Source organism: Canis aureus, chromosome 35, assembly GCF_053574225.1.
Source record: "Canis aureus isolate CA01 chromosome 35, VMU_Caureus_v.1.0, whole genome shotgun sequence".
Taxonomy (NCBI): Eukaryota; Metazoa; Chordata; class Mammalia; order Carnivora; family Canidae; genus Canis; species Canis aureus.
In genome coordinates this window covers 3,537,535-3,560,894 of record NC_135645.1, presented here as the reverse complement: position 1 = coordinate 3,560,894, position 23,360 = coordinate 3,537,535, and the positions used below count along the sequence as shown (strand labels likewise).

The window sequence follows — 23,360 nt, the reverse complement described above, 5'->3', positions numbered from 1 at the left end:
ACGGGGACAGTCTGCGGTTCTGTTGCTTCTAGAATCCAGAGGGAAACAGAGCTACCCCAAGTGCATACACGTTCCCGTGAGAATGTGCCCCAAAAGTAGTAACTAAAGCTGTTCAACTGAGGATGGACCTTAGTCTGGTTGCTCCTCTACTGACTTTCCTGCCACATGACACGTTACAAACCGGGACTGTCTCCCATTCCCCCCTGGTCCTCTCTGGGGGCCGGGCTCTAAGCCTCTGACTGAGGGACCAGAGAGAAGCGGAAGGAGCTTCTCCAGGATGTGCCCAGCTCGGCCGCAGCCCCGCCGGAGGCCGACCCGAGCACGGGGCCCCTTGGGCCAGGGCCAGGCTGCGGGGACGGGGCGGGAGGGACCGTGGGAGAGCGCTGAAGTCAGCGGCTCCCCAGCCTCTGAGTCAGCACCTTCCAGACCAGAGGGGCTGTCGGGAAACAGACTTCTCGCCCACAAAACCCCAAACATCACAGCCGTCCAGGAACTCGAAACCCACGGGCACGGTTCCGGAGCGGGAGCCCCAAGCTCACCCCGCGTGCCAAGGCACTGGGGGCTGGAACCCCCCTCCCGCCCCGTCCCCGCCGCCAGCTTCGATGCTGGAGACACGTGGCCGGAGGAGCTGCTACGCTCAAGGGCAGCAGCACGTCCTGCCTGGAGCTGGGCTCCGTCTTACGTCCTTCCTAAATAATCAAACACAACAGTGACCTCATTCCAGAAACTGTTTTCCCCACGAAGACTTGGAGAGCTTCGCGTTTTGACTAGTTGTCGCTTTTCAAGCGAAGGGGTGGGGAGGGTACGTGGGGAGGCGCTGGCAGGAGAGCCAAAGTGTTCCGATCAATGAGGTATTACAGTCATTCAAGCTTAACTGCTGCTTAGGATAGAATATTACCCCAAAGAAGCAAGACACAAAATTGTATACTTAGAAGAAAGAGTTTGGAAAGCAAGATACTAACCTCTTGAAGTATGATCGACGGAATTATGAACAATTTATTTCACTTCTTTCTACTCTTCCAAACCTCAGGATGATTCTCCAGCCATCTGACCGAGCACACGGTTTTGGAAGGAACGCGTGTGAACCAGTGCGGGAAGAGTTCCTCCGGGAGCACCAGGTGGTCCACACTCACCCTGGTCACCAAGAAGGGGGCAGACGGCAAGGACTGACCAGACAACTATCGATCGGATCGGTTTTCGAATTTTCTTTTGTGAACGTGCATGGCTTTTCCAATGGGGCGGGGGGGGGGGGGGAGGAGAAAAGACGCGCCACCCCAGCCATGCTGAGAAGTTAGTGACTTGAAACACAGTGCGTGGGGGAGCCTCCGGGGCGTCAAGAGCCTCCCTGCTCTCTACCCAGGGACGTGTGAGAGTCTCCCAGTACCACAGGGTTGTACGGATCATATGGAGTGCAGGGAGAGAACCCCCCGGGGTGGAAATCCGAAATGCAAGGGTGCCCTGCACCCCTAGGCCCTGTGCTGTATTCAGAGAAATGTTAACATCTGAGGGAGGAGAGGAGGCATCTACCGCGCGCTGGGCCCTGCCTCCTACCAAGCGCCACGTCTAGGTCTTTCTTCTTCAGTTTCAAAATAACGCAGAAACGAAGGGCGATGAGCCATTTTGAGGCAGGAAACCCAAAAGCATGAGAGGGAAGCCACAGGGCAGCAGGCTGATGAATTAGGAGGACGGACTCTGCACACGTCATCTGACCTGGAAGCCCCTGCTCCCTGGCAATAGGGACACAATATGGTAGGAGCAGCCTTCTGGATAAAGACATAGCAGAGGAGAAAGGAGAGACAGTTTCATGAGACTATTTGCTAATATGTTTGAAACAAAAAACACTGCTGTAAGCCAGTTATAGACACTGCCAGGCTCCTTGGAGCTTTTATGGGAGACTAAAAGGGCCTGGGAGGCCACTCACCACGCTGGAACCCCTGAGGCAACGCCTGGCAGTTTATGGGGCCGGTGGGGTTTGGGGGGGCGTAGGGGAAGGAAGGGATGGCCCCTCTTGCACTGGCCAGCAGGGGTGGCATTGACTCAGAAAGGACCAAGGGCTCAGTGAGTCCTGTTATCCCAGGCCGAGCGTTAGGTGCCGTGTGCACGAGCTCTATTGCTCACAGGAGCTCGAAGCCCAAAGTGACACAAGCAGCAGGTGGTGGTATGGGATTTAGACTCAGGACCGCCTGACCCTAAGCACTTTTTCTGCTAACTCAGAGCCATCCAGTGAATCCCAATCTATCCTCACTTTGACAGACAAAAGAGCAGATCCCTGTGGCACGCTCAGAAATTAGGAAGAAACCTAATTTCTTCCACCTGTGACATTCCCCGTGACATCTTCCTTCCGTTCCTCTGTGACAGTCACATGGCCTGCACTTTCTGGAGCAATCCCAGTTGTGACCATGCTGGCCCCACCGCTCCCACGGGTGTCCTCATACTTGTCTCCCTGTGTGGTCAGCCCCAGGAGGCCTCCCCTGCAAACCCACGTCTGGGCCACTCGCAGCACTTGCTCCTTCCAAAGAAGGATGGTCATTCCTCTCACAGTGACAGGTCATTTTTTTTTTTTTTAAGATTTTATTTATTTATTCATGAGAAACACACAGAGAGAGGCAGAGACATAGGCAGAGGGAAAAGCAGACTCCCTGTGGGGAACCTGATGTGGGACTCAATCCCAGGACCCCAGAATCATGCCCTGAGCCAAAGGCAGATGCTCAACCACTGAGCCACCAAGGCATCCCGACAGGTCATTTATATGCTCTGATTTGCGTCCCATGTTTCTGCTTTATCTTCCCTCCTATACTCAAAGTTCCAAATCAGTGCGTCCCAGCTGGAAGCCCACTCTCGAGGGAGGAATCCCAGCAACAACAGCATACACAGCCAGAGGAACTACAATCCTGCCTAAGGTTGTTGCACTCCCCGGATTCGCAGGCAGCCCTGGTGTTGGATGGAATGAACCCCCTGAGACACGATTTTACTGTATCTCATCTCAGAATGCAACTCCCAGAATGGGGAACGGCCAAACTGTAATAGAACTAGAATCCATGGAAAGTCTTACGCTTACATGAAAAAACTTTAGTGCTCAAACATGACGCCACAAAAGCTTGGCTTGGTTGTAGTTCATTTGAAAAATTAAAAAAAAAAAAAAAAAAAAAAAAACCTTCAGCTTTTGGTAGCAAAGCTAAAAAACAAAACAAACAAAAAAAAAAAACCCCAGCTCAACAGTATCACGTGCTGTTTCACAGACGAGACAAAGGAAAGTGGGCACATTGTTAGGGTGCGTTAATGGAAGTGGAACGCCCAGATCACAGAAATGTTTGGCTGAACTGTGGGCTGGGCCCTCGCTCTCCAGGATGACAAATAACACCCTCGATTCTGAGAAGCACGCTTAACAACAGAGCCCTCTGAGAAGGGGGGGGGGGGGAGAGACTCGGTGTCTAGTGCAGAAAGAAGAGAACTGACCCGAAAAAAATAAAAAAAAGAAAAGAGAAACCTAAGGAATTTTCAGAGGTTTGACAGGCTGTCATATGGAGGAGGGCGTCCAGAATGTGAATCAGCGGGTGGAAATTACTGAGAAACAGTTTTCTGCTCAATCAAAAAGAAACTTCCAAACCGCGTCTGCGGGAGATGCAGAATGATGGCCCCCAGAGATGACCCGCAGCCCGATCCCCAGAACCCCAGGAGCGGTGACGTCAAAGATCTCGAGATGGGGAGACTCTGGGATCACCCTTGTGGGTGCAACAGAATCACAAGGCTTCTTCTAAGAGCGAGCCAGAATGTCAGAGAGAGAAAGAGAGGGAGGGAACAACAAAGCAGAAGTCAGACTCCGCAAGAGGTCTGAGGATGCCACGCTGCTGGCTTTGAAGATGGAAGAAGGGGCTAGGAGCAGCCCTTAGAAGCCGGGACGGGGGATCCCTGGGTGGCGCAGCAGTTTGGTGCCTGCCTTTGGCCCAGGGCGCGATCCTGGAGACCCGGGATCGAATCCCACGTCGGGCTCCCGGTGCATGGAGCCTGCTTCTCCCTCTGCCTATGTCTCTGCCTCTCTTTCTCTCTCTGTGACTATCATAAATAAATAAAACTTAAAAAAAAAAAAAAAAAAGAAGCCGGGACGGGCAAGGGAATAGATTCCCCCTGCCCAGAGCTTCCGGAAGGCACGCAGCCCTGCTGACACCTGGATTTTACCCAAATGATATCCACTTCGGACTTTTGACTCTCAGGACAGTAACAGAACACATTTGTGTTGTTTTGAGCCACTAAGTCTACAGCGACTGGTCAAAGCAGCGATAGGAGAAGAACGCGATGTCTAACAAGGGAAGGACCACTCCCGGCCCCAGGGAGCGCCCCGTCCCGGGAGGCAATCAAGAAGAAACTAAGCACCTACCTGTCAGGAATGCTGTGCCAGTAAGTCCTGGAGGACGCACAGCCCACCCCTCTGACTCTGGGGGTCCACAGGCACGTGGCGGGTGCTGGGCCTGCCGCCGTGTCCTGCACGCTGGTCCCCCCTCCCAGGCCCGGTGGCAGGCAAGGCTTGCCCTCGCCTTCTCCCGGGGGGAAGCAGGTGGTCAGACGGGGCGCCCTGCGGGGGGGGGTTGCGCCCTAGGGGGGCCCGGGCTGGCGGGGAGCCTACCTGAGCAGAGGACCCCTCGGTTCCTGGCGCAGGAGAAGTTGTCACACTGGCAGAAAGGGCCGTAGATCTTCCCGAACTCGCTCTCGAAGCAGGAGCACTGGTTGCAGCTGCACTCCCCGCGCCCGCTGCACAGCGGCCTGCCCTCGGCTTCGCGGCACAGGTGCTGGCGGCCGCTCTGGCTCTCCCCCTCCTGGCACTCGCACCTGCTGCCCAGGTGGCCGGGCTGGCACTCGCACAGGCCGCACACGTAGGTGCCCTTCCCGCCGCACCGGGCGCTGTCGGGCTCGGGGCCCGCGCTGCAGCCGCACCGGCAGTGGTAGGCGACGGCCACCTGCAGGCTGTCCCGGAAGCCCACGGGCCGCAGCGTGAACGCGGCCGCCGCTGGGCTGCCCGGGCAGCCCCGGGCCTCCGCCGCCACCTCGAAGGTCGCCTGCGTGGAGGGAGAGAGCAGACGCTGAGGCGCGGCCGGCCGGGGCCCCCACCAACCCCCCCTCCCCGGCACCCAGGGGCCCGGGCGAGCCGCCCCAGGGGGTCCCGGCCCCTGCCCGCAGAGGGCACGCAGCCCGGCCTGAGGTCACGGGAGGGGGTGCCCCCCTGCATTTCACCTTCATCCTGTGCCCCCCCCTCCCCGCGATGAAAGTCACGCACCCCGCAAATCCCTTCTGGCCACGTCCTCTGTGCCAGGCCCCGAGCTGGACATGCCCTGACCTCACAGGCCAGACGTCCCCAGACCCTGGCACCTGCACCCCCGACGAGGGATGAGAGGGCCCTGGGTCCCTTCCACAGGGTCTGTTTCCCTGCAGACACACCCAAAGGCTACGCGGCCCCAGTTCTCCCTCTGACTGGTCCTCCCAGCTGCATCTCCCACAAGATGACAAGTCATCACAGACGACACACGCCACGCACACGGACAGACTGTTTCTCTTTAAACAAAGCACATGGGGCAGCCCAGGGGGCTCAGCGGTTGAGCGCCGCCTTCGGCCCAGGGCATGGTCCTGGGGTCCTGGGATCGAGTTCTGCATCAGGTTCCCTGCAGGGAGCCTGCTTCTCCCTCTGCCTGGGTCTCTGACTCTCTCTCTGCATCTCTCGTGGATAAATAAATAAAATCTCTTTTCTTTTTAAAAAGTCATCTATAACTGGCTTTACTGGCCACTCTTAGGTAACAATGTGTCTTTTTGGAGAACACTGAAAACATGTTCTTTCTAAACGTTCTACAGATCCCTATCACTTTGGGGTCTTTACGAACTCTAAAAGGCCTCCCCTCAGATTCTGTGACATCCAGGGACACCCCAGGGTGGGGGCAGAGGAGACTGAGCAGGAGGGCAGACCCAGCGCTCAGCCGGGTCTTGGCAGCAGGCGTGACTCCGGAGGCCTCAACGACAGACATCCAGGAAGTGGGGTCAGCCAAGGGGCGTCCCAGGAGGTGCTGTTGGACAGGTGCACTGAGGATGATGGCCAACAGCCAGAGTCAGAGGTTGCTGGGAGAGCCCAACCAGCTGCAGACGGTTGGGACGACCCCACCCCCACCCTCCAGGTCTACACAGACGGTAGGAGGAGGCAAGGGGAGAAATGGACAGAAGCAAGCTCAGTGCCAAGTTTCAAGGACCTGAGGTATATCGGTGGGCTCTTGGGTAAGGAAGCAAGATGAGGACCCACCCGGGAACCGAAATCCATCTAATGACAACAAACACGAATAGTTCCCGAGTGTCAGATGCCTCCCTGCGCCAGGCACCGTGCTGGGCATCCCCACCGGGGTCTCGGTCACGGGGCCTAAAATGAGGCCTTCTCACTCACTAGAGAGAAAACACGGCTGGTGGGTGGGGGAGCTTAGCGCTGTGGGGTGGGGCTGGGCTCTCCCTGGCACGTCATCCCCTGGACGTAGGGGATGCAGCAGATGCTCAGTGTCCACATCCGGGTACAGAGGGAGAGGCCGTCCTGCTAACTGCAAGCACCACGCGATGGTGATCCCCAAGGTGGTGACGAGGCATCTCCAGACCTCCCGGCCTTGGGCTAGCGATGACCCACACCAACAGACAGGAGAGAGGTGGGAAGCCTGTCGGAAGCCGCCCACAGGGCTGTCGAGAAAGCGGAGGTGAACATCCGTCCCTCCGGACAGAAGCCATGACTTGCGCAGGGCCACGAGCTCCCAAGGCTACAAGCGTGCGGGCCTCGTTAAATGGAAAGCTCTCGCCTCCCAAAGGCGTCAGAAGTGGAATAAGCTCCAAAGGGATAACCGAGACCGCGAGCCAAAGGGGTTTAATGACTGAAGAGCTGGGAGGAGTGGCTCTGTGAGCATCGCCTGCCCCCAGGGAAACTTGCGGGCATCAAGGGACAGAGTAACAAGAGAACGAAGCGTCCCTGGTCTTACCGACGTGTCTGTGCTCGCCGGGGAGTGAGTGGAGAAGCCAGGGGAGCCCCCGCGTCGGCGCAGGCAGCCAGCTCCCCGGATTCAGGAAGGCTCACAGGCTGCCTGCCTGGCGGGCGGAGTAAGGAGGACTGGCCCGCAGGCGTCCTAGGGGCCTTCCCTGGCCAAGCCCGCGACCGGCCCGTCCCAGCTGTCGGGCCCACGCAGCCTGGCGTGCGACCAGCCACCTGATAACCAGACAAGGGCTCCGTCTAGTTCAGCCACTGGGGCTCGCAGGTCCTGCCGGGCACAGGGATGCTATAAAAAGTCCTTTAGGAACAACGAGTCCATCCGTTCTGCTAACCCTCCTTGCAGAGTCCATTTCCCGGAGGGATCAGGAAAGAATCCAGAGTCTGTCAAGCAGCTGGAACGAGACTTTTTCCTGATTACTGTGGACTTCAACCGGTACTGAAGGCTCCCCCAGTTCCTGGAGACTTTCCATCTCCCACTCTGAGATTCCAGAGGAAGGTCATGGACACAGCAGGCCTCCCTCCCGTCCAGTCTTGTTATTTAAGCCTCATTGGGATGCTCCCGGTTTCCCCACAGGGCTGTTGGCTTGACCCACGCTTTCAAAAGGGCTGCCCAGCCCCCACCCCAAACCCACCAAACCGGGGGCTGTACCGATGCCAAGTCCACCAGGAGCTCGCTGAAACAAAGCGCTGGGCATGGGCATGGGGTAACAGAGCCCCAAAGGAGGGGACAGGAGAGGGGGACGCTGTGGGAAGCCCGTGATGGGGCTCACTAGGTCCTTTGTGCCGGGTGTTAGCGCGGGCTACGCGGCTGGCCACTTGCATACTGATTTGTCAAAGTCAGCTCATGAGAAAGCCAACTCCCAGTGGCCAGGCCCACTCAGTCAGCACTGGCTGGTGTTGGGACCAGGGGAGGAAAATCAGGGAAAAAACTGAAATCACTGGAGAAGGGGACCTCATTGGATTTGACACTTCCAAGGCTTAATCTAAGGCGGACTTCTTTTGTCCCTCGCCCCGTACCAACTCTCCTGCTTCCTGCCGGAGAGATCTCCTAACCCAGAGGATGCAGGAGAGTCACCAGACCACGGCGTCTGGCTGGAAGTGAGCATAATGCCTCTGTTTGGTCCCCCACCACCGTTTCTGCAGGAAGCTTTAGTTACAAGGGGGTGAGACTCAGCTGGCTGCCACTTGAACCCAGCCGTCCCAAGGCTGCACCCCCACACACCCCCATAGGCCATGTCCGCATCTACGGACCAGACCCAGGGATATCCTGACCGCTTTCCCTAATCCCGAATCTCCACGTAAGTTCCTGAGCCCTTCCGCCTGCCTCCTGCCGTTCCCCAAACCACAGCACCTGCCAAATAACGGCCAGATACCTTAGCTTGGCACCTACGTCCTACCCGTGTGGCCCAAGCCTGCCTCTGCAGCCTCAACTCCAGCCACCCTCCCCCTTGGGGGCAGCAGCATGTCCAGGGACGGGTGAGTGGCTGCTGCCACCGCCCCTGCAGTAGAGCCAGGGGCCATGTGACGCCCGTGGCCTCCTGGACAGCAAGACAACACTGGACAGTGAGCCACCCTGGGGGCCTCCCTCTGAGCCAAAGGGGGCTGCTGACCACCCGTGGGGAAGAGCTGTCCAGGGCGATGAGTGTGGGAGAAGCTCCTTTCTTCTGTCCCTATTTCAGATCCTCTACAACTCATCCCAATATAACCGAGATTTTTTGTTTTTGTTTTTGTGGGGAAAAAATGCCATTTAAAGTCCTTTTTCATCTTCTAGCCAATGTTCTCAGTTTCCCGAGCTATCCTAGCAAAACCCAAAATCTGTACATGAGGGGGTCTGTCCGTAAGCGGTAGTGATGCCACCTGGGGCTTCCTAGGAAGATTTGCTTCCCAAGTGCATGAGGGAGAACACAGATTTGACTCTGAGCGCGCATGGCTCAATAGCAGCAGGACTTCTGGGAAGTTTCTCGGGTCCCCCCCCCTTGGAGCCCCAGTCTTTCTCACATCAAGTGAGGGTAATGGGTACCTTACAGGTGCTGCGGGAAGCAGAGGCAGCCGCGGTCACGGTAAATCCCCATGAAATGGGGTTTATACAACTCGTGTTATTGCCTCCACGGTCAGGAGGACTAGTCAGGAGATCTTGGCTTGAGTTGCAAGTCCACCGCTCGTTAGCTGGGGGATCTGGGGCGGGTTGTCACGCTCCCAAAGCTCAGGATGCTCAGCAGCAATGAGTGCAGCACCCCATTCCCCGCCCCCCGAGTCTTGGGGTGCATGCACTGAACGAGGGAAGGTGCATAAAAGCTCTCAATAAATGATGCTCCCTATGGAGGGGGTGCTTCTTTGTTGTCATACATTGCTCTGAAACGAACCCTTTGAAGCAGATACACTAGATCAGAATCACAGCCATCAAGAGGCCAGGGAAAGGTGGTCTAAGGTACCAGCATCACAGCCGGAAAGCCCTGGCTCCGCTCTTCTCACCTGTCCTCACAGGGCAGTTCCCCCACTGCTGAACGAGAGCTAGCTCATCGTGGCTCCTAAGGCTAACTGCACATGCCTCCCGAGCCCACGAGGGGCCCCAAGAGTCTCGAAACAACTTTCTCGTGTTCGCTTAAGGCAGTAAAAACTGCTTGAGTTTCTTGCATCCCAAAAGAAACCTATGGATTATCATTATTATCAACAAACATGAGTTCCTCTGACCTTCCTGGTTTCCAGACAATTCATCGTGACACTTGCTTGTCACTCACTCGTCCTTTGAAAAAGAGAGAGGAGAGAGAGAACTGAATGCAGAACTGCAGATGCAGTCTGACCCACACCAAGAAGAGAGGATCCATTCTCTCCGGGGTTTCAGAATACTTCTGTTAACGCGACCTCAGCTGCCGCTTTTCCCTTTTTTTTTTCCTTTTTTTTTTTTTTTAAGCGACATTGTTCATTCAACATTAAGCCTTTGAGGATCAGAATCTGTCCGATTCTTTCTTAAAAATCACTATCAAACCGAATTTCCTCTACCCTGTTAATCTTCTGAGCTAAATGCAAGATATCAGCCCTATGATTTCAAGCCAGCTGAATGCTGAGAGTGATTTTAGACCTTGGTTTTCCTGTGTGATGAGATAATCTGCGTTCTCCAGTTCTGTGACCTTCTCACATTTGATAAGCAGGTCTTCTGTGAGTTCAACTGCAGCCAGGAGTGACCGCGAACAGATGAGAGAACGTGGAACCTCACGCAGGTCCTCCTCCAGCTGACGTTACTAACACTTTTAGGGAGCAAGTTGCCTCAGCTACGAGTCCGCCTAACTGCGCTGTCATCGACTCACATGATTATCTGACTTGTAAGGTCACCATCAGACCTTGTCAAGGACTTTCCTGAAACCCAGGTGTCTCGTGTGTGTGCTGTGGATCTTCTTTCTCACCTGTGGCCCGCTGCACCTATTTCTCCAGGTAAAGGGCTCCTTGTTTGGGTGCTTTTCATGCTTTTTTGCCTTCCTGACACACTGCACCAGACATTTACCCACAGATCTAAAGAACTCACTTGTGTGTCCCTTTCCCTGGTTATCTCTGCCTCCTTCTGTTTTCCAGAACTGTCTCTTTAGGGGCACCTGGGTGGTGCAGTTGGTTAAGCGGTCTTCGGCTCAGGTCATGATCTCAGGGTCTTGGGATCAAGCCGAGTCGGGCTCCCTGCTCAATGGGGAGCCTGCTTCTCCCTCTCTCCCTGCTACTCCCTCTGCTGTGCTGTCTTGCTCACATGTTCTGTCTCTCTCAAATAAATAAATAAAATCTTAAAAAAAAAAAAAAAAAAACTCCTCTCTTTAAACCTTGTGACTATTAGGCTTCCGTGCTTTTCAAAAAAATCACCTGAACTGATTAATCATTATAACCGGTCAAGACAACATAAATATATTGTGAAATCTGACAAGTACTAACTATAAAATTTTATCAGAAGTAGTGAGACGAAGCTTTCCCCACCCAAATAGTTCACGTATGGGTAAAATATTACTTACTGCTAAATAAGTCCAGGATTAATTCTATTCCTATTTTGCATCTATCTAGAATAAAGTACACCTTCCAAAAAGCCTGATTCATAGAATTAGGAAGATGAGACTAGAAATATTTTTTTTACAGTAATGTCACCTTATTCTAGGAGCACCTTCTGAGTTAAATGCCATAAATAATCATTTTTCACTTTTAATGATGTATCATCTAACAACTCATTGGGCCCTCTTTTTTAACAGAAGAAAACTTGGAAAAAAGATGTCTTAAATCAAGATTTATTACTTACTCATTAGAGTCCTTCACTTTCTCAATGTTGACACCATATTTTGAATTGTCCCTGTGGTGGAGCAAGGCACCACAGTAAGATTTAGAACAGGGGAGATGGATGCCTGTGTGTCGCAATGGGTGAAGGGCAGCTGTGACCAGAGATGGCATGTGGGAAAGCCCCAGAAGACCATACCGAGGTGCAACCAGCCATGCGGCTCTACCTACATCTCTTTGAGTTGTTTCCCTGGAGCCCAGGGTCTAAGTCTGCTTATATCCACCATGGCCATCATGAGTGCTTAACACCCCAAAGATATGGTCATCTATTTTCAAGGTCCCTATAAATTTTTTGGCTTCAGTTAGATTTCTTTTTTGTGGGGGAAGAGAACATTCTCTGTCTTTCTATATTCTCGGCAATGAAACTGTCAACATGGCAGGGAAAGGATCCACGGCAGCAGGAAGGTCTGGAAGACATGTGGACAGCTCTCCATCACCACTCTGCCTGCCCCTGTGCCCGTGTGTTTGTTCTCTGTTCCTATCACCCATATATTCTCCTCCCTCTCCTCAAGGCCCTGGTGTGGCACACAAGCACAAACCTTTACATACAAGGTTTCCTCCTCGTCATTTAATTATACCCACTTGATCCACGCAAAGCTTCTAAGCCTTCCATTGCTGGGGAGTTATCCATCCCATGCGATCAAATGAGAGAAAGTGGACGGCTCTCTTCATATTTTGCAGAAGGGAAAAGTGAGATCAGATTATCCAAAGCACAGAACAAGCTGTGGAGGACTAGGAATGAAGGGCAGTTCTCTTAGATTCGTTCCCACCATACCCTCCCCAACCTAATTTCATCCCTGGCACATGAAAATAATGATGGTTTAAAATACTAAGGGCACAATGTCAAGTGGAGGAAGCCTCAAGTGGCAATGCTATCTACCGCCTGGAGATTTTTAACAAGTCCGCCTGGCACCCTGAAGACACAACACATAGCAGACATCCCCCCAGGATGCTGAGTTGGAAGACAGAATATAAACCCCTGAAGGACTCTAGTAAGTCACAGAAGTTACCAGGAGCCAAAGAACGAGGACCAACACTAACAGGTATAATTGGAGGTGAGGACTTACCGTGTCCCCAATTTTCAGGCCTTCGCACTTCCTCTGGCCAGGGTAGGACACACCGTCCTGGCAGGTAGCAGTGAAGAAGAGGTTAAGATCCTCAGGCTGATCCCAGACAGACAGCTCCACTTTAGACCGGATGCTCTGAACAGAGAGAGAAGACGGAGCCAGAACCATTTAGTACAAGTTGCAGTGGAGATGTTTTCCACACTGGTTCTCTGAGGCCCGCATGATGGTCTCTAACTCATGAGCCAGGCCAATGCCAAGAGCCAGTGGTTCCCTTGGTTCCCTGCCCCCTCCTCATCCTTTCCCTTCTCTCCACACCCACACACCACCTTGCTAGACCTGGCCCAAAGTCTCCCGCCGTGAGCTCAGAGAAGTTGACAATAGTCCACTTGCCATATGGTAACTTTATCTGCTTCCAAGGGGGGATGCTCTGTCCCCATTCGCTCTTCCAGAGTCACCTCTCATCCTCACTCAGCTTTGGACACGCAGATCCTCAACTCTTGCCATGTGTTCTCTAGACTCTGGGGGTCAACATGGGCTTAGGATAATGCTCCCTTAGTCAACGGCTCTTCTCTCTTCTCTTCCCTGGGCTAGCATCTCATCAACCTTCAAAACCAGTTCAGTAGGCATTCTCTCCTGGAACCTGTCAATCCTCACACTCACACCCTCCATCAGATGAGGGCCACATCCTTTGAGTTTTGAACTACGTTCTGAAAGAATAGTATCTTACATGTGGATTATGAACTCAAGATGGGGAATGAAATAAAAATCGAGCCAAAATTACCCATCAGAATGGAAAAAAAGAAAAGACCAAAAATATCAGGTGTTGGAAAGGATGTGGAGCAACTGGAGCCCTCACCTTGCTGGTGTGAGTGTGAATATGCACAAGCTTTGAGAAAACCATTAGGGCAACATCTACGATGCTTGGACCAACATTGGACCTAGCAATTCACTGCAGGATTGTACCCAACAGAGATGTGTACTGACCAGAGACACCTACGTGAAGGTTTATAGCAACACTGCCTGCAAGAGCCAGAGACCAGAACCACCCAAATGCTTGTCAACAGTAGAACAGACTTTTAACAAAACAATCATGGTGTGTTTGCACAATACCATCCAGTAACAATTAATGAAATACAACTACATTCCACGACATAGATGAATCTTATAACACGGCCTGAAAGAAGCCAGACACAAAGAGCATATGTACTGTATGATTCTACTTATATGAAATTTAAAAGGAGGCAAAATTAATGGTTATCGTTGCAGGGATAAGCAATGGAAGAGCGCACAAGAGGTGGTTCTGGGTGTTAGTAATAATCAAGTTTTGACCTGGATGCTGGATACTCAGAAGTATTTAGTTTGTGAAAAGTTTGTGCAATTTTCTGGACGCCTGTAAAGTCTAAAAACTGGCCACTGAAAATCCCTCAGGAGGACACACGTGGGAGGCTAAGGCCCAATGAACTGGCATGTGTCTAGGGGCACGTCTTACAAAAAATAAATGTTTATACATGAAGTAAATTCAATACGGCAGGATACACACACTCTGAGAGACACACGGACCCCAAGGTCGACTGATGAGCCTCGAGGCCCCAACCCTCCTTTATCAGGTGCAGGTCAGGGGACAAATTGAACAGATGGCTGGAATAACGGCCTCTCCCTCTCATGGGGTTCTTTTTTTTCTTTTTTTGCTGAGCCTGTAGTGCTAAACTCAAATAAGTTCGACCTGTAGTTTTCTCAACAAATAGCTTGTTGAAAAAACTCTCTGCAAAAAATAGTCTTCCCCTTTTCAACAAATTGTCCAAGTGCTTCTACAACTCTAAAAATACTCTCTCTCTCTTAAAGCCACTTCTTCTTGTGCCAGCCTCAACTGGCAGGGAGTTGCGCGAGCGCCTCTCCACATACACGCGTGCTCCTGCTGAACACAGTTAGTTCTGGACAAAGCTGCTTTCCCCACTGAGCTGTGAGTCCCAAAAGCCATATCATATTTCTCCCTAGGCTTGAACACAAGCTTTTGGTGAATGAATGGGTGATGTTTTAATGGCAACTATGCTAAGGGGCTCAGACCTGGTGGAAGAAATTTAAAATGATTTTCAAAATACAGGTCAAAAAACTTTTTTTATTCCTCATACTGTGCTTTTTATTCTAGTGACTTATTCATTCCGTAAGTAGAAGCTTTCTCTCTCCTTCACCCATTTTGCCCAATTTGCCACCTCCACTCCCCTCGGGCAACCATCAGTTTGTTCTCTTTATCTATAGGTCTGATTCTACTTTTTGTTTGTTTCTTTCTTTCCTTTTTTGTTTTTTAAGATTCCACTTATGAGTAGAACCATTTGGTATTTGTCTTTCTCAGTCCAACTTATCTCACTTAGCACAATATCCTCTAGGTGCATCCATGTTATAACAAATGGCACAATATCGCTTTTATGGCCGCGTAATATTCCATTGTGTATATACACCACTACTTGATCCACTGAGAGACACTTTGGTTGTTTCCATATCTTAGCTTTTGTAAATAATGCTGCAATAAGCACAGGAGCATATCTTTTCAAATTAGCGTTTTCATTTTCTTTGGGTAAATATTCAGTAATAGAATTACTGGATCATACGGCAATACTACTTTTAATTTTTTGAGGAAACTCCATACTGTGTTCCACAGTAGCCACCCCAGCTTGCATTCCCACCAACAGTGCACGAGCGTTCGTTTTTCTCCACATCCTCACCAACACCTGCTATTTCTTATCATTTTCATTTTAGCCATTCTGACAGGTGTAAAGTGATACCTCATTGTGGCTTTGATTTGCATTTCCCTGATGATTAGTGATGTCAGGCATCTTTTCATGTGTCTGTTGGCCACCTGTACGTCTTCTTCCAAAAAATGTCTATTTGGGTCCTCTATCCATTTTTAAAATCAGATTCTTTTTTGGTAATGAGTTGTATAAATCCTTTTTTTTTAGGATTTTATTTTTAAGTAATCTCTACACCCAACGTGGAGCTCAAACTCATGACCCAGAGATCAAGAGTCAAATGCTCTACTGATTGAGCCAGCCAGGCACTTTGAGCTATATAAAATTCTTTATATATTTTGAGTATTAACCCTGTGTTTGGATATGTCATTTGCAGATATCTTCTCCTATTCTATTAGAGGTTGTCTTTTTGTTGATGGTTCCCTTCACTGTGCAGAACCTTTTTAATCTGATGCATCACGATAGTTTATTTTTGCTCCCCCCCCCCCTTCTTTAGGGGACTCATCTAGAAGAATGTTGCTAAGACTAATGTCAGAGAAATTACTGTCTATGCTCTCTTCTAAGATTTGTGTGGTTTCGGGAACCCTGGGTGGCGCAGCGGTTTATTGCCTGCCTTTGGCTCAGGGTGCGATCCTGGAGACCTGGGATCGAGTCCCACATCGGGCTCCCGGTGTATGGAGCCTGCTTCTCCCTCTGCCTGTGTCTCTGCCTCTCTCTCTCTCTCTCTCTCTCTGTGTGTGTGTGACTATCATAAATAAATTAAAAAAAAAAAAAAAAGATTTGTGTGGTTTCAGGTCTCACGTTTAGATCTTTAATCCATTTTGAGTTTATTTATTTTTGTGTGTATGTTAGAAAGTGCTCTAACTTTCATTCCAATTTCATTCTTTTGCATGTGGCAGTCCAGTTTTCCCGGTACCATTTGTTGAAGAGACTTTTTCTCCATTGTATATTCTTGTCTACTTTGTCACAGATTGATTGTCCATGCAACTGTAGCTTTATTTCTGGAGTCTCTTTTCTGTCCACTGATCTCTGTATTTGTTTTTGTGCCAGTACCATACTATTTTGATTATTGCAGATTTATACTCTAAGACAAGGTCAATTTAAAATATATGTATTTTATAATTGTGAATAACTATGAGAATGAGGCAAATCAATAGATCATAAAAAGGTCAGGTATACTGGAGCTATGTAAAATATAACTTAGTATCAGACACATAAAACATAAGGGTGCTGGGGTTTGCCAACAAGACACTGGGAGGGAACACTAGTGCTCCCTCTCCATGAGGATCTGCTTAGAGCTGCCACGTGGAAGCATTAATGGAGGAGAAAGAGCACTGGGGACTGGAACTCCTATTGAATGAACTGGTAACTACAATAGGTGGAAATCCCACCTATGCTCCATTCTGGCCATTAAGACCCAAAGCCTTGTGCTGTGATCTGAAGTTTGTGTTATTCCTGTTCCCCACAGGAATCAGAAATTCTTATGATGTTTTGCAGGGAGGGGGTAGGAATCATGGTGATAATTCAGTTCAGACCTGTCAGTTTATGGAAGTGGGAACTACGGCCAAAGAAGAGGCTTCGTCCAGAGTCATTCAGCTGCTGGAGGCAGGTAGGAGAGAACCAGGCCTTCTCCCTGAAGTATTCTGGCCTTGGAAAGTACAGTCGGGTTGTATTCTGGTCATAAAGGTCTATCTCCTGTAAAAGACTATGGGCTCCCAGAGGGTAGGACTCTGTTCTGTTCACTGTTTTTTGCCCAAGGTGTAGATGATGTCTGCCATACATTAGGCCATCAGTATATATTTGTTGAACAAATGAATGAATGGATGGAATGGAGCATAAAATATAGTAGAGGATCAGAGCCATAGGCAATGCAGTTCTTATGCATGAAGACTTATATATGACTCCTGAAATTCGATTAGCTCCCACCAGATGTGCCCCTGAGGAGATGTCCTTACTCCTCATCCTAGGACACATCTGCAATTGCTTTAAGTCAGACCAGCTGTGGAGTGGGTGGGTGCACACTTTATGGCAACAACAAAAAGAGGAACGTGTGCTCCGCTAGGGGACACATCTACCACAGCCTCTGACACTACCCTCCACACGCAAGTCTAGCAGTTTCCAGCTCCTTCTGTTCTTTCCCACTCTGAAAAGAGTCCTCCGTGATTCTGAGTCCTTATTGCCCTTTCTCAATGTGACACAATGCCGGTATTCTGTGTGGTGTGCACCCACAGCCTCCCTCTGGGCTCTGGGAGAGAACCTCTCCTAGCACCTACAGTACAGCCAAGCTCCACATTGCTAAACGCCCTTGGGAGGACTTGGTAATCTCTCACAATGAAAAATTTGGCACAGCAAGCAAAAATATATAAATCAAAGCCCAGAGTTGAAGACTGCACACTCTCAAAGCTGCAAACAACAGACTTGAGTCTGCAAGACATGGACTTAAACATACCCTTCCCATCTTGCTCCCTCCTCAGCCTAGCTAAACCCTACCGCTATCTCATCTGTTATATGTGCTTCAACCAAAATCTCTTCAGAATGTCCCCACAGATGGTTGGCCAGCTCTCTAGAGCTGAAAGTCAACACCCAGACTTAGTCATCTGTTGCATGACTCACATGGAACCCACCACAAGCCGCCGAGACAGTAAGGTGACACAGAGGAAAGCAAACAGGCCAGTCCCAGCTTGGCTCCGACTCAGGCCGGGGAGAGAAGCAGGAGAAAGGAAAAGCAGAGCTAAACGTACACACATACACACGCATGCACGCACACCCTCGAGGCCCGGCCCTGGCCTCTGGTCTGTCAGAAATGACCTCAGCCAGCGAAACAGGTACTAGTCAGTGTTGAGCGCCAACAGGCACCAATGCGGCTTCCACCAACTAGACTTTCCTCCAAACACCTTGCTGGCTCATATTTGTGTATTTAGTATCTTTAAAATCCCTACTGAAGGGAGGGGCAGAAGTAGGGATTATCAACGATCCTACCTCTTGGGGCTGATACACATGTTCCGTATCTTGATGGTGGCAACGGTTTCAAAACTGTGTATATGTCAAAACTTGATGACTTTTACACTTTAAATCTGCAGTTTATTTTGTTCATGATCTCAAGAACACCGCTCTAAAATTTTTTCCACTGAATTTGAATCGTCCCTGTGGATAGCATTCCAGAATCAGCCATCTTAAGAGTTGGAGTTTCCAATGTTCATTCATAAGTTGTGTGTCTCATTTCCTAACATGTTCATTCATTCATTCGTTCTTTCTTTTTTCTTTTCTTTTTCTTTACTTCTTTTTCTTTTTCTTTCTTCCTCTCTCTCTCTCTTTCTTTCTTCAATTTTATTTATTTCTTTGACAGAGTGAAAGAGCACAAGCAGGGAGAGCAATAGGTAGAGGGAGAGGGAGAAGCGGGCTTGATCCCAGGACTGTGGGATCACAACCTGAGCTGAAGGCAGATGCTTAACCAACTAAGCCACCCAGGCGCCCCTAATACATTCTTTCATAGGAGCCATCTGAACTACAGTCATGGACTCCCAGAGTTCCTCAGGGGAGTCATTGCAGATTAAATGTAGCTCCTGCCTGGAAAAGATCATTTTCTCTACTCATCCAGACCCTGACTCCTCAGTAGCAGAGAGGGCTCTCTACTCCTCTTCCAATCTCTGCCAACCACACAGGGCATGTTACAAAGGTCCTTAAATTTTCATTAAGAAAATGAATTTGAAAAAGAAAAAAAAAAGAAAATGAATTTGGAGGCTCCTGGGTTGCTCAGTCAGTTAAGTGTCTGTCTTCAGCTCTGGTCATGATCTCAGGGTCCTGGGATCCAGCCCTGCATCTCATCGGGCTTCTTGCTTAGTGGGGAGCCTGCTTCTCCCTCTCCCTCTGCCTGAGCTCCCCCTGCTTCTGCTCTCTTGATCTGTCAAATAAATAAATAAAATCTTTAAAACAAAAGAATTTATATGTAATAAACCTACTCGGGGCCACTGTAACATATTTCAGAGAAAGAACACCCCCAGGCATGCATGAGCTCCCACACAGGGAACCAGCAATAATGCCTTGTGCTCCCTCGTGTTTAGTGGTCCCACACAAATGTCAAAGAGTAGAACCACTTGGGCACATGAAGCACCAATGGAGCAGAGTGCTTTTTCCCATCCAGCCAGTTCCATGCATCTCAGAGTCATTATGTCCTCCTTGATTAAAGCCATGGGGAGCAGAGAGCCTAGACCTTCAGCAGGAAGTGCTCTTGGGGGAGCCCCTCAGGTAGGCCAGCCAGGTTCCCAACGGGATCTGAACTCAGGAGCTGACTGAGGATGGAAATGCTGGGAGGGGGCTCCTCCCCAGAAACCCAGGAGAAATCTCACCCCACCCTAGAGCCTAAGATGGGCTTGCCCTTCAGCCATTTCTTCTTCAAAGGCCCTGGCCTGGCAGAAGGCAAGCTATGGTCTCTCTCTTTCTCTCTCTCTCTCTCTCTCTCTCTCACACACACACACACACACACACACACAAACACAGGGAGAAAGGGTCCAGCAGCCACCCCCTCCTTACCCAGGGACCTTTCAGCCCCTGCACCCCCGACAGACGGGGAGAACAGCACCAGGCGGGGGGTCTGGCTCTAACTCTGACTCCTCTAGTCCAGTGTCCAGAGCTTGAGGTCAAAGGGCTTCACATTAAGGAGTGGCCCTCACAAAGGGGGTGACATTTGGCAGGCCTGGGCCCCTTCCCTCGCCCACCCACTCTCTTCTCAGACACACTCTCTCGGTAGGTTGTGTCTCCACTCACCGAGGAAATGTGAAAACCACCAAAGATAAGGTGAACCCGAAAAACCCGGGCCCACTGGGTCTGGTGAAGACTTAGAAATCCGAGAACAGAAAAGAGGATGTCAGTATCTGGGGAATGGGCTGGAAGAGGGGAAGGAAGTCTTTGGTTTCTCTCAACAGGAAGTTCCAGGACTGAGAAGGAACTGGAGCATTTGTGAGGGGAAGAGCACCCTTACCTACAATAGACGGGGGGGCAGGGGTCAGAAAGCCATCCACAAATCCTCACTGCCATGCAGCTCACCGCCCTTAGGACACTGAAGCTCCCTGGATCAAGGGAGGGCTCTGGGGCACCCCAGTGGCAGGGGCATTACCTCTGGCTCCTGGTCCCGCTGAGCAGCATCTTATAACTCAAAACACTGGCTGCATCAGCAGGTTGACAAAGTGAACGCTGGAAAGGCGGAGCTCCGAATAGTCACTTGTCTATCCGTCACGGTTGGGGAAGCAAGATGGTTTTCTCCCACACATGTGACTCCACAGTGGATAATAAGGTTCCCAGGTTAGCCCCCAACTGTCTATTTTACACAATCTAGGACTAAGAGAACTACTTAAACTGTATGTGCTTTATCCATAACTTTGCTGTAACAGGAAGGTGCACTCTGAACTCCAGTCTGGGAATTACCAGGCCCCATGAGGGGCGGGCAGAGGCTGGAAGCCACAACCCTAGTGAGGCCAAGCAGGGAAGGGCCAGCTGAGGGTCCACACACACCAGCACAAGGGACTGGGCTTGCCATTCTCCCGGGGAAAGGAGGTATGAGCCAGGTACTCCTTGGCTACGTAGAACTGATGGAAAGGAGGATAGGTAGGAGAAAGGTTTGGGGATCACAGAAATGGGCTTGGCATGCAGAAGGGACAGCTGCGACTGCCACACTGACGACTCAGAGAGAGCCAAGTCCATGTGACAAGTTACAGAGCACAGAACTCTCCAGGCCCTGCCGGCCCCACCCCCTGGAAGGCCCTAATTACAATCAGATCTAAGCGGGTAGGCAAAAGACCTTTTGTTTCTTCTCAGATTCTTATATTCTGCTTTAGTCTGCAGCTCTCCTCCGCAAAGCTCCAAGAGCCTGGGGAATGTTGCGTGTCCTGCCCCCCCATGGGGCAAGGGTCAGCGTGCATGCTGCTCACTGCCAGCCAGTGCACGGGCAGGATCGCCACGGCAGCTGGGCGGGTGCAGAGAATTGGGAATTGGTGCCCACCCAAGCATGGTGCTCCGAGGGGCCCAGTCCATAGTGAAATCAGCACCTACACGTGTGCAGGGGCCACTGGCCCGAGTCTGACGGAGCCATTTGCTGATCACTGGGTTCAACCTTTTTTTTTTTTTTTTTTTTATGATAGTCACAGAGAGAGAGAGAGAGAGAGAGGCAGAGACACAGGCAGAGGGAGAAGCAGGCTCCATGCACCGGGAGCCCGACGTGGGATTCGATCCCAGGTCTCCAGGATCGCGCCCTAGGCCAAAGGCAGGCGCCAAACCGCTGTGCCACCCAGGGATCCCCCTGGGTTCAACTTTTGAGGAGAGGCAAGAGGGCAGATGTGAGGGGAGAGGACGCATCAAGTAGGATGGTCTTCTCCACTCTAAACCTGAGTGAAGGAGGAAGGCACCAAACTCAAGAGACAGGCAGCAAAGGAGCGCCTGGGTGGCTCAGTTGGTTAAGCATCTGCCTTCAGCTCAGGTCATGATCCTGGGGTCCTGGATGGAGCCTGATGTCGGGCTCCCTGCTCAGCCGGGAGTCTGCTTCTCCCTCTCCCTCTGCCTCTCTCCCTGCTCATGCTCTCACACACTCTCTCTAAAATAAATACATAAAATCTTGCATAATTCACTGCCCACCGGTGTGCACATCAGCTTTGTGGAGCCCTGGTGGGGCAGGTAGGGTGGAGGTGGCGATGGGAAAGAAACTGATGACTTACATTGTATGCATTGATAATCAGTTGGATGATATTTTTGGAGTCTCCGTGTAAAATCTCCACTGTTGTCCCAGGTATCAGGGCTGTGAAATTCTTTAGGGGAAAAAAAAAAAAGGCAAGAAAGAAGAAATATAAGCCAGTTTTGCCTTTCTATACCATCAAAGAGTAAGCACTGCTCTCCTGAGCTAGACCAGTAAGGACCCCCCGGCACCCCACTCTCACACCATGAACTGGAGAAGACGCCCCAAGGAGCTGCGAGAAGCAGCCCCGGGGAGCAGAGCTGTGCAGCAGGCTGTGGAATTTCAACCTCTGAAAGCCTGTGTGTGGAGGGCCCATGAGCTCTGTTCCCGAACTAGAATGTCCTGCTCCTTCTGGAAGACCCCTTCCCTCTCGCGTGTAACAGACAACTCTCTGAAACTCCATCCTCAACGGGCAACGTGGTCTTGAATACTCTCGCCATCTTTCCTTAAGTCTACAGAGATCTGTACTCCCAGGTTCAGCTCAGGGATGCCCTCACTCTGTTCAGCAAGAGTAAAAGAGGAAATTCTTCCAAGGGTCTTCAGTATGATCTCTACCCTGAATGAGGAACTGAGATGTGAATGGTGGCCTCCCAGGGACAGCTGGGTAAGTCTGGGTGAAACCCCGGGGCACAGCAGGCAGCCTTGAAGGGATTGCCTTTCGTCTTTCATTCGTCCTAGTGCCTGAGTATGGGACTTAGTAAAGTGAGAGAGACCTCTAGAATCACCCACTGCTCTCGGCCGGCCTTAGACTGCACGGGCCTACTCTCTGAACAAGGTGGCCTTGGTTCTGATCAAGGACGGCTTGGGCCACAGTGCATGGCTTCTCTCTTGAAGCATCCAGAATCACACCCAGTCGCGTCTGTGCAAGCGATCTCTTTAGAGATGTTACTTGGAAACGGACAGGTTTTGTCCTGCTAGCTTCCGCTGCACAAAACGAGAAAAACAATCCTTATCCCTCGTTTTCATCTTTTAAAATCAATTCGGACTGGAAGAGGAGAAAGAGCTCAAGTAGATGTCAATGGCATTTTATCAGTGATAGTCTCAGGCAGATGCATGAGGAAAACAGACAGAGGCTCTTCTGTGGATGGTTAAGAGCAGACTGGAGAGGGGCCCGGGGCTAGCGGTCCGAGGGGCCGGCAGGGCTCGGGGGGGGGGCTGGGGGGGGCTTGCTGATTCAGTTCTCATAACCTCCTAGGGCAAAGGAAGTCAGAGGGGAGCTGGGTTTTACACAAACACTCCTTGAGCAACTCGGAGACTTCGAGTTCAAAATGCGATCTGCCTATGGTTGTGAGAAAGAACACATTCACGAGGGGAGCTTATAATGATGCTCCGGACGCTGACCCAGGAAAAGTCTCTTAGACGGAACAGATTCGTGCACAGACTGCTCTATTCACTCAAGACATTGTTGCTGTCTTTGGGAATTCCTGTCTCAGACTCACCCCCTGGTCTGCCCTATGAAGTTTTGCATAAAAACTCCAAATAATGGAGTTAGTGATGTAGCCTGCACCGATGCCTGGGCTTTCTGTACA

The 23,360-nt window shown here is 50.9% G+C and overlaps 1 protein-coding gene across 1 annotated transcript in view; it reads right to left on the bottom strand.

Moving 5' to 3' along the window:
* ITGB5 (integrin subunit beta 5) overlaps positions 1-23,360 on the bottom strand; it is a 113,196-nt gene that overhangs the window by 27,946 nt on the left and 61,890 nt on the right. The window contains exons 8-10 of the mRNA XM_077884139.1: positions 21,815-21,904; positions 12,367-12,501; positions 4,622-5,051 (exon numbers count right to left, since the gene is read on the bottom strand). Coding sequence (XP_077740265.1) covers positions 4,622-5,051; positions 12,367-12,501; positions 21,815-21,904 — 655 coding nt within the window. The remainder of the gene's footprint in view (positions 1-4,621; positions 5,052-12,366; positions 12,502-21,814; positions 21,905-23,360) is intronic.